The sequence below is a fragment of the Mytilus trossulus genome, chromosome 6 (genome assembly GCF_036588685.1).
Source record: "Mytilus trossulus isolate FHL-02 chromosome 6, PNRI_Mtr1.1.1.hap1, whole genome shotgun sequence".
Classification (NCBI taxonomy): Eukaryota; Metazoa; Mollusca; class Bivalvia; order Mytilida; family Mytilidae; genus Mytilus; species Mytilus trossulus.
The window spans coordinates 65,405,662-65,423,117 of NC_086378.1; the positions used below are offsets into that span (position 1 = coordinate 65,405,662).

At 35.8% G+C, this 17,456-nt stretch overlaps 1 protein-coding gene across 1 annotated transcript in view; it reads left to right on the plus strand.

The window, feature by feature from the left end:
• The window catches only part of LOC134722917 (uncharacterized), a 35,956-nt gene that overhangs the window by 116 nt on the left and 18,384 nt on the right, over nt 1-17,456 (plus strand). Inside the window, exon 2 of the mRNA XM_063586552.1 lies at nt 3,300-3,576. Coding sequence (XP_063442622.1) covers nt 3,300-3,576 — 277 coding nt within the window. The remainder of the gene's footprint in view (nt 1-3,299; nt 3,577-17,456) is intronic.

Below are 17,456 nucleotides of genomic sequence, written 5' to 3' on the forward strand. Positions count from 1 at the left end.
CATTAAGATACCTAAATGAGATTCGTAATCAGCTTAATTTTTTTATTAATTATACAGTAAATTTATGTGACACTTATGTTTTAAAATGTACTGTGAAAGTACTTTATTTCGTGGGTATCAATTTTCGTGGTTTGAGCAATATTCACATGTTCGTGGGTTTTTAAATTCGTGGATTTTAGTTTTCTTAAATAAAAATAAAAAATAAAAGCATTCAGAAACAAAGGTTCAAATAGTCTATATTGAAGGAAATTGCAAAGAAAACCTCGTCCCTTTCAAACCGTAGTGATAACACCAATTAACCCATGGTAAAGTGATCAACAGATTAAAGACCATCAAAGGTGTTAATTAGATCATAAACTGTTAACATGTCACCCAAAGAAAACAGTAACATAAACAAATGCTATAAACGTATCTTTAATTGTCAAATAATTCTGATCAAAAACTTTATCATACTAGCATATCAATACCGGAAATCTGACTTTCATCGAATAAGTTCAAAAGATGTAATTTAGGTAATTGAAGATTAAATGGGTCAGTAGTCAAATCTACCGATGGGGATCTTTCCCAGTCTTGATTTGGACATTAGTTATTTTATTTCGTTGGACACTTAAATTCGTGGATAAAGACATCCACGAAAACCACGAAAATTGGTACCCCACGAATAAAAGTACTTTCACAGTAATATCCTAGATTGAATATCTTTAAAGCGATATCTTCTGGAAAGCATATTGATGTAAGCATTGATTTGTTTAAGTTTTTTACATAAATCCAGCACATTGATTGAATGGTTAAATTATTTCATAATACATATAAAAAGTGTAACACTTTTCGGTTTAAAAATATAGTTAGTTCTAAATTTAATACATTATATATACAATAAACTCATCATATATACAAGGATTACATTTTATATTTACGCCACACGCGCGTTTCGTCTATTAAAGACTCATCAGTGACACTTGAATCAAAAAAATGTAAAAGACCAAATAATGTACGAAGTTAAAGAGAATTAGGGACCAAAATTCCAAAACAAATTGCCAAATATAGCAAAGGTAATGTATTCCTGAGGTAGAAAAGCCTTAGTATTTCAAGAATTCAAAAGTGTCGTAAACAGTTAATTTATAAATATGACCATATGCATAACAATACAAATACATGTAAGCACTGAATTACTGACTACTGGGCTGGTGATTCCCTCGGGGAATTAAAACTCCACCAGCAGTGGCATCGACCCAGTGGTTGTACATGTTGTAAATAAACACATCGTAGATACCTGGACTAATTCTTTATTTACGCTAGACGCGCGTTTCGTCTATTAAAAGTGATAAACGAAATAAACATAACAAGTTATCACGTTTTCGGCTTTGAACCTCCTGATGATGGTAAATCATGTCAAGCGCTTCCGATGCATGAAATTCAGAAAGTGTTGTTTTCAAATTTTAAAGAGCTGCTCTGGTTCGAGTTCGAGTAAATGTTTCCTTAAACCTATGATAACCCTTCTATATATTGACTTATACTGTTAATATAAATGGTCGGAAAACTACGATCATTTTCAACATAATCTGGTATGTTAGTATTATATCTCAGATTCTTTAATTCACACATATCTTTAGTTTTAATAAACAATGTAAAAATGTATGAATCGTTTATGCAAGTTTTTTTAGTTGAAAAATATCTTAGAAATAGTCTCTCATTTTGAATTTGTTTTTGATAATAATAAGATTTAATTTTTATTACAGCATTTTTTTTATTCGTGCTGCATCTTTTGCATCTTAGGTACACAGAAAAAAATTGACCTATAAATCATTGTATAGCAGGAATACATTAAGGCAAACGACACATTTACAGGACAAGGGCGGGGGTGTGCTGTGGCTTACATAACATGTTACCTTTCTCGAAGTCAACTTATGACATATTTATCAGGATGAGATGGATGTTTTGACTGAATTTGCACATAAGTTTGAAAACTAGTACAGGCACATTTTTTTGTAAAAGAAATTCAACATTTGCCCTAATTATTTCTGATGCTGATTTGTAACAATTTTCATGAATAAATCATCCATTATTTTTTGGATTAGAAAAAAACAAATTTAGATCAAACTTGTGTTAAAAATAATCTCAATGTGTTTACAATAATCCGCTTGTGTTAATAGCTTTTGAAATTGAAACGGTATTTGTGTCTGTTTTACGTATAGAAATGTATTAAGTACATAAAATTTGGACTTCATTGATCTCATGAAAAGTAAGTGAAGGCATATTTTTACCACATTTTTCAATTGACAAAGTGAGCAATAGCTTGACTGTAAGAAACATTCAAAATTCATTGTGGAATTCAAACTATAGCGTTAGCTCTCAAGTTATATTTGCCATGCAAGAGTCCGATTCTACATGTGTTTTTAGTCTATGTTTGACTTATGAATTCTCCCCTTAATATAGTCCGACTGTTATGAGACGTCAGAACAATACTCGATATCGAAATGTTGATGTGCATGTCTTACCCTTTTATCATAATCATTGCATTTCCACTGTCATTCAATCCACATTGGTTAACCAATGTTTTTTTCGCAACACATTTTAATGTAGAATAGCAAAAATGGTGCTTGATCTGAAATCTGTTTAACACCACCATTTTTCAAGATATTTATGTCGTAGGCTGTGGGTGTTTTTATATTTTGCATCAAAGCGAACATGTAATTCAGCCTTCCTATACTAAACGTTCCAATTATTTGGACTACACCAACATATGTTTAGTATTCGTAACATAGTTTACAGATATTTATTTTCCTTAAGTAGGAAAATAAAAATGAATTATGAGATCAATTACCAATATCCCGCGTTAAATAACTATTTTCTTATTGTACAAGCGCAAATAGCAAATACAAAAGAGTAAACTTTTAATAATGGGCATCTATATAGTTTAGGCAGTTTACTTTAATTTATGTTTAACTTCTACTGGTAGAACCCTACGATGTTACATTGCTTCGTTCGTATAAACGTTCTAGTAATTGTTTTATTTCAGGTTGCTTTTATTAAGCAATCTATGTTTAGCATAACTCTGGTTCATTGTACGGGTTCGGCTTTACCTATACATGAAGTCCTTTTATTAAATTAGTAGTTTGTATTTAGGGCTGGGCCTTACAACATTGTAGGCCTCAATTATCGCGATAATTGTCAGAATACACATTTGATGCCCATTATTAATGGTTTTACATCATAATGATAAGAGTTTATCATTCAACTCTAACTTATATTTGTCGAAATAGTTATCTATTCTGAAATAATTGTTTTATTTCTCATAGGAAGATGCTATAGTCGACATCAAAGCTTTAAAACTCCTTGATTATCAATTAAAATTGCTGGCAAAATTAAAACCGCCTTCAATTCTGGAACAAGACAATGAAATAATGTCATCAGTCACTCAGATATTAGACAAAGTAATGAAAAATATTCAAATGGTGGCAGATTATGTTTGTGAAATAACAACAAAAATAGATGATGTCAGGGATATCAGTAAAGAATATGATGTTGAGATAGCTGAGAACTTACAACAGATCATCAAGGAACATATGCTTACAGGTAGTTTGTACAATACAATGATATGTTATATAGGGATAAAGGATGACAATATTGATAAGGCAAAATTTTTGAATTTTGTTGTACTTTTTTCAAACAATCAACCGTCTGTTTAGTTCCTTTACATACATATCAAAAGGTATCAAAACATGTACAAAGTTTCTGAAAACACTCGTTACTACAAAGCTGTATAAAAAAGAAAATGCATTTATGATGTTCTCGAACATTTATAGCAGAAAAACAAACCCTAATAATACATGGCCACCATTTTTATTTACAATTTCGCGTTATGTAAGCACAACGCGATAATTTTATTGGTGGTAAACGTTAATAATGCATTCATGCTTCCGTTTAAATGAGATGCAGTGATTATAGAAACTATATTGCATTTTATCTGTCATGGATAAATTGAACACGAATAAATATTCATAAAACTGATTTTCAAAACCCAATAGTCTGCGCTTGTAAAATATTAAGCTATATTATACATAAGAAAAAGTATTTTGACTTTATGTAGATTATAAACAGCATCTTATTTTTACCAGGACATTACTTTTTTATATTAACGAAACTACATGTCATGACTTGCGACTAAATCTTACCAATATTCTAGGAAAAAATATTTAAGATACATGTACATTATATGTATCACGCACAACAACCTCCATTGCTATAAATTATGGCAATCACATGCACTAAAATACATACAAAGAGGCGAAAGATACGTAAGGGACAACAAAATCGTACATGTAAGAAATACTATTACAACATGACAGAAAACGAAAAAATAAATAACGATTAACAAAACACTAAAAAGAAAAATAATGTCTTTACGACATGAACCCTCCAAACTTCTAAATGTGATATCAGGTTCTCAGGAAGAGTGAGTAGATCCCTTTCTACATGTGTAAATTAACAATAAAAAGAGGTCTTAATAGTTATCAAAGGTAACAGGATTATAATTTAGTACGCCAGACGCGCGTTTCGTCTACATAAGACTCATCAGTGACGCTCATATCAAAATATTTATCAAGCCAAATAATTTAAAAGTTGAAAAGCATTGAGGATTCAAAATTTCGAAATGTTGTGCCAAATGCGGCTAAGGTAATCTATGCCTGGGATAAGAAAATCCTTAGTTTTTGGAAAAAATCAAAGTTTTGTTACAGGAAATTTATTAAAATGACTACATTATTGATATTCATGTCAACACCGAAGTGTTGACTACTGGGCTGGTGATACCCTCGGGGACGAAACGTCCACCAGCAGTGGCATAGACCCAGTGGTGTAAATAGTTATCAAAGGTACCAGGATTATAATTTAGTACGCCAGACGCGCGTTTCGTCTACATAAGACTCATCAGTGACGCTCATATCAAAATATTTATAAAGCCAAATAATTTAAAAGTTGAAGAGCATTGAGGATTCAAAATTTCGAAAAGTTGTGCTAAATGCGGCTAAGGTAATTTATGCCTGGGATAAGAAAATCCTTAGTTTTTGGAAAAAAATCAAAGTTTTGTAACAGGAAATTTATTAAAATGACTATATTATTGATATTCATGTCAACACCGAAGTGTTGACTACTGGGCTGGTGATACCCTCGGGGACGAAACGTCCACCAGCAGTGGCATCGACCCAGTGGTGTAAATAGTTATCAAAGGTACCAGGATTATAATTTAGTACGCCAGACGCGCGTTTCGTCTACATAAGACTCATCAGTGACGCTCATATCAAAATATTTATAAAGCCAAATAATTTAAAAGTTGAAGAGCATTGAGGATTCAAAATTTCAAAAAGTTGTGCCAAATGCGGCTAAGGTAATCTATGCCTGGGATAAGAAAATCCTTAGTTTTTGGAAAAAATCAAAGTTTTGTAACAGGAAATTTATTAAAATGACTACATTATTGATATTCATGTCAACACCAAAGTGTTGACCACTGGGCTGGTGATACCCTCGGGGACGAAACGTCCACCAGCAGTGGCATCGACCCAGTGGTGTAAATAGTTATCAAAGGTACCAGGATTTTAATTTAGTACGCCAGACGCGCGTTTCGTCTACATAAGACTCATCAGTGACGCTCATATCAAAATATTTATAAAGCCAAATAATTAAAAAGTTGAAGAGCATTGAGGATTCAAAATTTCGAAAAGTTGTGCCAAATGCGGCTAAGGTAATCTATGCCTGGGATAAGAAAATCCTTAGTTTTTGGAAAAAATCAAAGTTTTGTAACAGGAAATTTATTAAAATGACTACATTATTGATATTCATGTCAACACCAAAGTGTTGACCACTGGGCTGGTGATACCCTCGGGGACGAAACGTCCACCAGCAGTGGCATCGACCCAGTGGTGTAAATAGTTATCAAAGGTACCAGGATTTTAATTTAGTACGCCAGACGCGCGTTTCGTCTACATACGACTCATCAGTGACGCACATATCAAAATATTTATAAAGCCAAATAATTAAAAAGTTGAAGAGCATTGAGGATTCAAAATTTCGAAAAGTTGTGCCAAATGCGGCTAAGGTAATCTATGCCTGGGATAAGAAAATCCTTAGTTTTTGGAAAAAATCAAAGTTTTGTAACAGGAAATTTATTAAAATGACTACATTATTGATATTCATGTCAACACCGAAGTGTTGACTACTGGGCTGGTGGTACCCTCGGGGACGAAACGTCCACCAGCAGTGGCATCGACCCAGTGGTGTAAATAGTTATCAAAGGTACCAGGATTTTAATTTAGTACGCCAGACGCGCGTTTCGTCTACATAAGACTCATCAGTGACGCTCATATCAAAATATTTATAAAGCCAAATAATTAAAAAGTTGAAGAGCATTGAGGATTCAAAATTTCGAAAAGTTGTGCCAAATGCGGCTAAGGTAATCAATGCCTGGGATAAGAAAATCCTTAGTTTTTGGAAAAAATCAAAGTTTTGTAACAGGAAATTTATTAAAATGACTACATTATTGATATTCATGTCAACACCGAAGTGTTGACTACTGGGCTGGTGATACCCTCGGGGACGAAACGTCCACCAGCAGTGGCATCGACCCAGTGGTGTAAATAGTTATCAAAGGTACCAGGATTATAATTTAGTACGCCAGACGCGCGTTTCGTCTACATAAGACTCATCAGTGACGCTCATATCAAAATATTTATAAAGCCAAATAATTTAAAAGTTGAAGAGCATTGAGGATTCAAAATTTCGAAAAGTTGTGCCAAATGCGGCTAAGGTAATCTATGCCTGGGATAAGAAAATCCTTAGTTTTTGGGAAAAATCAAAGTTTTGTAACAGGAATTTTTTTAAAATGACTACATTATTGATATTCATGTCAACACCGAAGTGTTGACTACTGAGCTGGTGATACCCTCGGGGACGAAACGTCCACCAGCAGTGGCATCGACCCAGTGGTGTAAATAGTTATCAAAGGTACCAGGATTATAATTTAGTACCTCAGACGCGCGTTTCGTCTACATAAGACTCATCAGTGACGCTTATATCAAAATATTTATAAAGCCAAATAATTTAAAAGTTGAAGAGCATTGAGGATTCAAAATTTCGAAAAGTTGTGCCAAATGCGGCTAAGGTAATCTATGCCTGGGATAAGAAAACCTTAGTTTTTGGAAAAAATCAAAGTTTTGTAACAGGAAATTTATTAAAATGACTACATTATTGATATTCATGTCAACACCGAAGTGTTGACTACTGGGCTGGTGATACCCTCGGGGATGAAACGTCCACCAGCAGTGGCATCGACCCAGTGGTGTAAATAGTTATCAAAGGTACCAGGATTATAATTTAGTACGCCAGACGCGCGTTTCGTCTACATAAGACTCATCAGTGACGCTCATATCAAAATATTTATAAAGCCAAATAATTTAAAAGTTGAAGAGCATTGAGGATTCAAAATTTCAAAAAGTTGTGCCAAATGCGGCTAAGGTAATTTATGCCTGGGATAAGAAAATCCTTAGTTTTTGGAAAAAATCAAAGTTTTGTAACAGGAAATTTATTAAAATGACTACATTATTGATATTCATGTCAACACCAAAGTGTTGACCACTGGGCTGGTGATACCCTCGGGGACGAAACGTCCACCAGCAGTGGCATCGACCCAGTGGTGTAAATAGTTATCAATGGTACCAGGATTTTAATTTAGTACGCCAGACGCGCGTTTCGTCTTCATAAGACTCATCAGTGACGCTCATATCAAAATATTTATAAAGCCAAATAATTAAAAAGTTGAAGAGCATTGAGGATTCAAAATTCCGAAAAGTTGTGCCAAATGCGGCTAAGGTAATCTATGCCTGGGATAAGAAAATCCTTAGTTTTTGGAAAAAATCAAAGTTTTGTAACAGGAAATTTATTAAAATGACTACATTATTGATATTCATGTCAACACCGAAGTGTTGACTACTGAGCTGGTGATACCCTCGGGGACGAAACGTCCACCAGCAGTGGCATCGACCCAGTGGTGTAAATAGTTATCAAAGGTACCAGGATTATAATTTAGTACGCCAGACGCGCGTTTCGTCTACATAAGACTCATCAGTGACGCTTATATCCAAATATTTATAAAGCCAAATAATTTAAAAGTTGAAGAGCATTGAGGATTCAAAATTTCGAAAAGTTGTGCCAAATGCGGCTAAGGTAATCTATGCCTGGGATAAGAAAATCCTTAGTTTTTGGAAAAAATCAAAGTTTTGTAACAGGAAATTTATTAAAATGACTACATTATTGATATTCATGTCAACACCGAAGTGTTGACTACTGGGCTGGTGATACCCTCGGGGATGAAACGTCCACCAGCAGTGGCATCGACCCAGTGGTGTAAATAGTTATCAAAGGTACCAGGATTATAATTTAGTACGCCAGACGCGCGTTTCGTCTACATAAGACTCATCAGTGACGCTCATATCAAAATATTTATAAAGCCAAATAATTTAAAAGTTGAAGAGCATTGAGGATTCAAAATTTCAAAAAGTTGTGCCAAATGCGGCTAAGGTAATCTATGCCTGGGATAAGAAAATCCTTAGTTTTTGGAAAAAATCAAAGTTTTGTAACAGGAAATTTATTAAAATGACTACATTATTGATATTCATGTCAACACCAAAGTGTTGACCACTGGGCTGGTGATACCCTCGGGGACGAAACGTCCACCAGCAGTGGCATCGACCCAGTGGTGTAAATAGTTATCAAAGGTACCAGGATTATAATTTAGTACGCCAGACGCGCGTTTCGTCTACATAAGACTCATCAGTGACGCTCATATCAAAATATTTATAAAGCCAAATAATTAAAAAGTTGAAGAGCATTGAGGATTCAAAATTTCGAAAAGTTGTGCCAAATGCGGCTAAGGTAATCTATGCCTGGGATAAGAAAATCCTTAGTTTTTGGAAAAAATCAAAGTTTTGTAACAGGAAATTTATTAAAATGACTACATTATTGATATTCATGTCAACACCGAAGTGTTGACTACTGGGCTGGTGATACCCTCGGGGACGAAACGTCCACCAGCAGTGGCATCGACCCAGTGGTGTAAATAGTTATCAAAGGTACCAGGATTATAATTTAGTACGCCAGACGCGCGTTTCGTCTACATAAGACTCATCAGTGACGCTCATATCAAAATATTTATAAAGCCAAATAATTTAAAAGTTGAAGAGCATTGAGGATTCAAAATTTCGAAAAGTTGTGCCAAATGCGGCTAAGGTAATCTATGCCTGGGATAAGAAAATCCTTAGTTTTTGGAAAAAATCAAAGTTTTGTAACAGGAAATTTATTAAAATGACTACATTATTGATATTCATGTCAACACCGAAGTGTTGACTACTGGGCTGGTGATACCCTCGGGGACGAAACGTCCACCAGCAGTGGCATCGACCCAGTGGTGTAAATAGTTATCAAAGGTACCAGGATAATAATTTAGTACGCCAGACGCGCGTTTCGTCTACATAAGACTCATCAGTGACGCTCATATCAAAATATTTATAAAGCCAAATAATTTAAAAGTTGAAGAGCATTGAGGATTCAAAATTTCGAAAAGTTGTGCCAAATGCGGCTAAGGTAATCTATGCCTGGGATAAGAAAATCCTTAGTTTTTGGAAAAAATCAAAGTTTTGTAACAGGAAATATATTAAAATGACTACATTATTGATATTCATGTCAACACCGAAGTGTTGACTACTGAGCTGGTGAAACCCTCGGGGACGAAACGTCCACCAGCAGTGGCATCGACCCAGTGGTGTAAATAGTTATCAAAGGTACCAGGATTATAATTTAGTACGCCAGACGCGCGTTTCGTCTACATAAGACTCATCAGTGACGCTCATATCAAAATATTTATAAAGCCAAATAATTTAAAAGTTGAAGAGCATTGAGGATTCAAAATTTCAAAAAGTTGTGCCAAATGCGGCTAAGGTAATCTATGCCTGGGATAAGAAAATCCTTAGTTTTTGGAAAAAATCAAAGTTTTGTAACAGGAAATTTATTAAAATGACTACATTATTGATATTCATGTCAACACCAAAGTGTTGACCACTGGGCTGGTGATACCCTCGGGGACGAAACGTCCACCAGCAGTGGCATCGACCCAGTGGTGTAAATAGTTATCAAAGGTACCAGGATTATAATTTAGTACGCCAGACGCGCGTTTCGTCTACATAAGACTCATCAGTGACGCTCATATCAAAATATTTATAAAGCCAAATAATTAAAAAGTTGAAGAGCATTGAGGATTCAAAATTTCGAAAAGTTGTGCCAAATGCGGCTAAGGTAATCTATGCCTGGGATAAGAAAATCCTTAGTTTTTGGAAAAAATCAAAGTTTTGTAACAGGAAATTTATTAAAATGACTACATTATTGATATTCATGTCAACACCGAAGTGTTGACTACTGGGCTGGTGATACCCTCGGGGACGAAACGTCCACCAGCAGTGGCATCGACCCAGTGGTGTAAATAGTTATCAAAGGTACCAGGATTATAATTTAGTACGCCAGACGCGCGTTTCGTCTACATAAGACTCATCAGTGACGCTTATATCCAAATATTTATAAAGCCAAATAATTTAAAAGTTGAAGAGCATTGAGGATTCAAAATTTCGAAAAGTTGTGCCAAATGCGGCTAAGGTAATCTATGCCTGGGATAAGAAAATCCTTAGTTTTTGGAAAAAATCAAAGTTTTGTAACAGGAAATTTATTAAAATGACTACATTATTGATATTCATGTCAACACCGAAGTGTTGACTACTGGGCTGGTGATACCCTCGGGGACAAAACGTCCACCAGCAGTGGCATCGACCCAGTGGTGTAAATAGTTATCAAAGGTACCAGGATTATAATTTAGTACGCCAGACGCGCGTTTCGTCTACATAAGACTCATCAGTGACGCTCATATCAAAATATTTATAAAGCCAAATAATTTAAAAGTTGAAGAGCATTGAGGATTCAAAATTTCAAAAAGTTGTGCCAAATGCGGCTAAGGTAATCTATGCCTGGGATAAGAAAATCCTTAGTTTTTGGAAAAAATCAAAGTTTAGTAACAGGAAATTTATTAAAATGACTACATTATTGATATTCATGTCAACACCGAAGTGTTGACCACTGGGCTGGTGATACCCTCGGGGACGAAACGTCCACCAGCAGTGGCATCGACCCAGTGGTGTAAATAGTTATCATAGGTACCAGGATTATAATTTAGTACGCCAGACGCGCGTTTCGTCTACATAAGACTCATCAGTGACGCTCATATCAAAATATTTATAAAGCCAAATAATTTAAAAGTTGAAGAGCATAGAGGATTCAAAATTTCGAAAAGTTGTGCCAAATGCGGCTAAGGTAATCTATGCCTGGGATAAGAAAATCCTTAGTTTTTGGAAAAAATCAAAGTTTTGTAACAGGAAATTTATTAAAATGACTACATTATTGATATTCATGTGAACACCGAAGTGTTGACTACTGGGCTGGTGGTACCCTCGGGGACGAAACGTCCACCAGCAGTGTCATCGACCCAGTGGTGTAAATAGTTATCAAAGGTACCAGGATTTTAATTTAGTACGCCAGACGCGCGTTTCGTCTACATAAGACTCATCAGTGACGCTCATATCAAAATATTTATAAATCCAAATAATTAAAAAGTTGAAGAGCATTGAGGATTCAAAATTTCGAAAAGTTGTGCCAAATGCGGCTAAGGTAATCTATGCCTGGGATAAGAAAATCCTTAGTTTTTGGAAAAAAATCAAAGTTTTGTAACAGGAAATTTATTAAAATGACTACATTATTGATATTCATGTCAACACCGAAGTGTTGACTACTGGGATGGTGGTACCCTCGGGGACGAAACGTCCACCAGCAGTGGCATCGACCCAGTGGTGTTAATAGTTATCAAAGGTACCAGGATTTTAATTTAGTACGCCAGACGCGCGTTTCGTCTACATAAGACTCATCAGTGACGCTCATATCAAAATATTTATAAAGCCAAATAATTAAAAAGTTGAAGAGCATTGAGGATTCAAAATTTCGAAAAGTTGTGCCAAATGCGGCTAAGGTAATCTATGCCTGGGATAAGAAAATCCTTAGTTTTTGGAAAAAATCAAAGTTTTGTAACAGGAAATTTTTTAAAATGACTACATTATTGATATTCATGTCAACACCGAAGTGTTGACTACTGGGCTGGTGATACCCTCGGGGACGAAACGTCCACCAGCAGTGGCATCGACCCAGTGGTGTAAATAGTTATCAAAGGTACCAGGATTATAATTTAGTACGCCAGACGCGCGTTTCGTCTACATAAGACTCATCAGTGACGCTCATATCAAAATATTTATAAAGCCAAATAATTAAAAAGTTGAAGAGCATTGAGGATTCAAAATTTCGAAAAGTTGTGCCAAATGCGGCTAAGGTAATCTATGCCTGGGATAAGAAAATCCTTAGTTTTTGGAAAAAAATCAAAGTTTTGTAACAGGAAATTTATTAAAATGACTACATTATTGATATTCATGTCAACACCGAAGTGTTGACTACTGGGCTGGTGGTACCCTCGGGGACGAAACGTCCACCAGCAGTGGCATCGACCCAGTGGTGTTAATAGTTATCAAAGGTACCAGGATTACAATTTAGTACGCCAGACGCGCGTTTCGTCTACATAAGACTCATCAGTGACGCTCATATCAAAATATTTATAAAGCCAAATAATTAAAAAGTTGAAGAGCATTGAGGATTCAAAATTTCGAAAAGTTGTGCCAAATGCGGCTAAGGTAATCTATGCCTGGGATAAGAAAATCCTTAGTTTTTGGAAAAAATCAAAGTTTTGTAACAGGAAATTTTTTAAAATGACTACATTATTGATATTCATGTCAACACCGAAGTGTTGACTACTGGGCTGGTGATACCCTCGGGGACGAAACGTCCACCAGCAGTGGCATCGACCCAGTGGTGTAAATAGTTATCAAAGGTACCAGGATTATAATTTAGTACGCCAGACGCGCGTTTCGTCTACATAAGACTCATCAGTGACGCTCATATCAAAATATTTATAAAGCCAAATAATTTAAAAGTTGAAGAGCATTGAGGATTCAAAATTTCGAAAAGTTGTGCCAAATGCGGCTAAGGTAATCTATGCCTGGGATAAGAAAATCCTTAGTTTTTGGAAAAAATCAAAGTTTTGTAACAGGAAATATATTAAAATGACTACATTATTGATATTCATGTCAACACCGAAGTGTTGACTACTGAGCTGGTGATACCCTCGGGGACGAAACGTCCACCAGCAGTGGCATCGACCCAGTGGTGTAAATAGTTATCAAAGGTACCAGGATTATAATTTAGTACGCCAGACGCGCGTTTCGTCTACATAAGACTCATCAGTGACGCTTATATCCAAATATTTATAAAGCCAAATAATTTAAAAGTTGAAGAGCATTGAGGATTCAAAATTTCGAAAAGTTGTGCCAAATGCGGCTAAGGTAATCTATGCCTGGGATAAGAAAATCCTTAGTTTTTGGAAAAAATCAAAGTTTTGTAACAGGAAATTTATTAAAATGACTACATTATTGATATTCATGTCAACACCGAAGTGTTGACTACTGGGCTGGTGATACCCTCGGGGACGAAACGTCCACCAGCAGTGGCATCGACCCAGTGGTGTAAATAGTTATCAAAGGTACCAGGATTATAATTTAGTACGCCAGACGCGCGTTTCGTCTACATAAGACTCATCAGTGACGCTCATATCAAAATATTTATAAAGCCAAATAATTTAAAAGTTAAAGAGCATTGAGGATTCAAAATTTCAAAAAGTTGTGCCAAATGCGGCTAAGGTAATCTATGCCTGGGATAAGAAAATCCTTAGTTTTTGGAAAAAATCAAAGTTTAGTAACAGGAAATTTATTAAAATGACTACATTATTGATATTCATGTCAACACCGAAGTGTTGACCACTGGGCTGGTGATACCCTCGGGGACGAAACGTCCACCAGCAGTGGCATCGACCCAGTGGTGTAAATAGTTATCATAGGTACCAGGATTATAATTTAGTACGCCAGACGCGCGTTTCGTCTACATAAGACTCATCAGTGACGCTCATATCAAAATATTTATAAAGCCAAATAATTTAAAAGTTGAAGAGCATAGAGGATTCAAAATTTCGAAAAGTTGTGCCAAATGCGGCTAAGGTAATCTATGCCTGGGATAAGAAAATCCTTAGTTTTTGGAAAAAATCAAAGTTTTGTAACAGGAAATTTATTAAAATGACTACATTATTGATATTCATGTGAACACCGAAGTGTTGACTACTGGGCTGGTGGTACCCTCGGGGACGAAACGTCCACCAGCAGTGGCATCGACCCAGTGGTGTAAATAGTTATCAAAGGTACCAGGATTTTAATTTAGTACGCCAGACGCGCGTTTCGTCTACATAAGACTCATCAGTGACGCTCATATCAAAATATTTATAAAGCCAAATAATTAAAAAGTTGAAGAGCATTGAGGATTCAAAATTTCGAAAAGTTGTGCCAAATGCGGCTAAGGTAATCTATGCCTGGGATAAGAAAATCCTTAGTTTTTGGAAAAAAATCAAAGTTTTGTAACAGGAAATTTATTAAAATGACTACATTATTGATATTCATGTCAACACCGAAGTGTTGACTACTGGGCTGGTGGTATCCTCGGGGACGAAACGTCCACCAGCAGTGGCATCGACCCAGTGGTGTAAATAGTTATCAAAGGTACCAGGATTATAATTTAGTACGCCAGACGCGCGTTTCGTCTACATAAGACTCATCAGTGACGCTCATATCAAAATATTTATAAAGCCAAATAATTTAAAAGTTGAAGAGCATTGAGGATTCAAAATTTCAAAAAGTTGTGCCAAATGCGGCTAAGGTAATCTATGCCTGGGATAAGAAAATCCTTAGTTTTTGGAAAAAATCAAAGTTTAGTAACAGGAAATTTATTAAAATGACTACATTATTGATATTCATGTCAACACCGAAGTGTTGACCACTGGGCTGGTGATACCCTCGGGGACGAAACGTCCACCAGCAGTGGCATCGACCCAGTGGTGTAAATAGTTATCATAGGTACCAGGATTATAATTTAGTACGCCAGACGCGCGTTTCGTCTACATAAGACTCATCAGTGACGCTCATATCAAAATATTTATAAATCCAAATAATTAAAAAGTTGAAGAGCATTGAGGATTCAAAATTTCGAAAAGTTGTGCCAAATGCGGCTAAGGTAATCTATGCCTGGGATAAGAAAATCCTTAGTTTTTGGAAAAAAATCAAAGTTTTGTAACAGGAAATTTATTAAAATGACTACATTATTGATATTCATGTCAACACCGAAGTGTTGACTACTGGGATGGTGGTACCCTCGGGGACGAAACGTCCACCAGCAGTGGCATCGACCCAGTGGTGTTAATAGTTATCAAAGGTACCAGGATTTTAATTTAGTACGCCAGACGCGCGTTTCGTCTACATAAGACTCATCAGTGACGCTCATATCAAAATATTTATAAAGCCAAATAATTAAAAAGTTGAAGAGCATTGAGGATTCAAAATTTCGAAAAGTTGTGCCAAATGCGGCTAAGGTAATCTATGCCTGGGATAAGAAAATCCTTAGTTTTTGGAAAAAATCAAAGTTTTGTAACAGGAAATTTTTTAAAATGACTACATTATTGATATTCATGTCAACACCGAAGTGTTGACTACTGGGCTGGTGATACCCTCGGGGACGAAACGTCCACCAGCAGTGGCATCGACCCAGTGGTGTAAATAGTTATCAAAGGTACCAGGATTATAATTTAGTACGCCAGACGCGCGTTTCGTCTACATAAGACTCATCAGTGACGCTCATATCAAAATATTTATAAAGCCAAATAATTAAAAAGTTGAAGAGCATTGAGGATTCAAAATTTCGAAAAGTTGTGCCAAATGCGGCTAAGGTAATCTATGCCTGGGATAAGAAAATCCTTAGTTTTTGGAAAAAAATCAAAGTTTTGTAACAGGAAATTTATTAAAATGACTACATTATTGATATTCATGTCAACACCGAAGTGTTGACTACTGGGCTGGTGGTACCCTCGGGGACGAAACGTCCACCAGCAGTGGCATCGACCCAGTGGTGTTAATAGTTATCAAAGGTACCAGGATTTTAATTTAGTACGCCAGACGCGCGTTTCGTCTACATAAGACTCATCAGTGACGCTCATATCAAAATATTTATAAAGCCAAATAATTAAAAAGTTGAAGAGCATTGAGGATTCAAAATTTCGAAAAGTTGTGCCAAATGCGGCTAAGGTAATCTATGCCTGGGATAAGAAAATCCTTAGTTTTTGGAAAAAATCAAAGTTTTGTAACAGGAAATTTTTTAAAATGACTACATTATTGATATTCATGTCAACACCGAAGTGTTGACTACTGGGCTGGTGATACCCTCGGGGACGAAACGTCCACCAGCAGTGGCATCGACCCAGTGGTGTAAATAGTTATCAAAGGTACCAGGATTATAATTTAGTACGCCAGACGCGCGTTTCGTCTACATAAGACTCATCAGTGACGCTCATATCAAAATATTTATAAAGCCAAATAATTTAAAAGTTGAAGAGCATTGAGGATTCAAAATTTCGAAAAGTTGTGCCAAATGCGGCTAAGGTAATCTATGCCTGGGATAAGAAAATCCTTAGTTTTTGGAAAAAATCAAAGTTTTGTAACAGGAAATATATTAAAATGACTACATTATTGATATTCATGTCAACACCGAAGTGTTGACTACTGAGCTGGTGATACCCTCGGGGACGAAACGTCCACCAGCAGTGGCATCGACCCAGTGGTGTAAATAGTTATCAAAGGTACCAGGATTATAATTTAGTACGCCAGACGCGCGTTTCGTCTACATAAGACTCATCAGTGACGCTTATATCCAAATATTTATAAAGCCAAATAATTTAAAAGTTGAAGAGCATTGAGGATTCAAAATTTCGAAAAGTTGTGCCAAATGCGGCTAAGGTAATCTATGCCTGGGATAAGAAAATCCTTAGTTTTTGGAAAAAATCAAAGTTTTGTAACAGGAAATTTATTAAAATGACTACATTATTGATATTCATGTCAACACCGAAGTGTTGACTACTGGGCTGGTGATACCCTCGGGGACGAAACGTCCACCAGCAGTGGCATCGACCCAGTGGTGTAAATAGTTATCAAAGGTACCAGGATTATAATTTAGTACGCCAGACGCGCGTTTCGTCTACATAAGACTCATCAGTGACGCTCATATCAAAATATTTATAAAGCCAAATAATTTAAAAGTTAAAGAGCATTGAGGATTCAAAATTTCAAAAAGTTGTGCCAAATGCGGCTAAGGTAATCTATGCCTGGGATAAGAAAATCCTT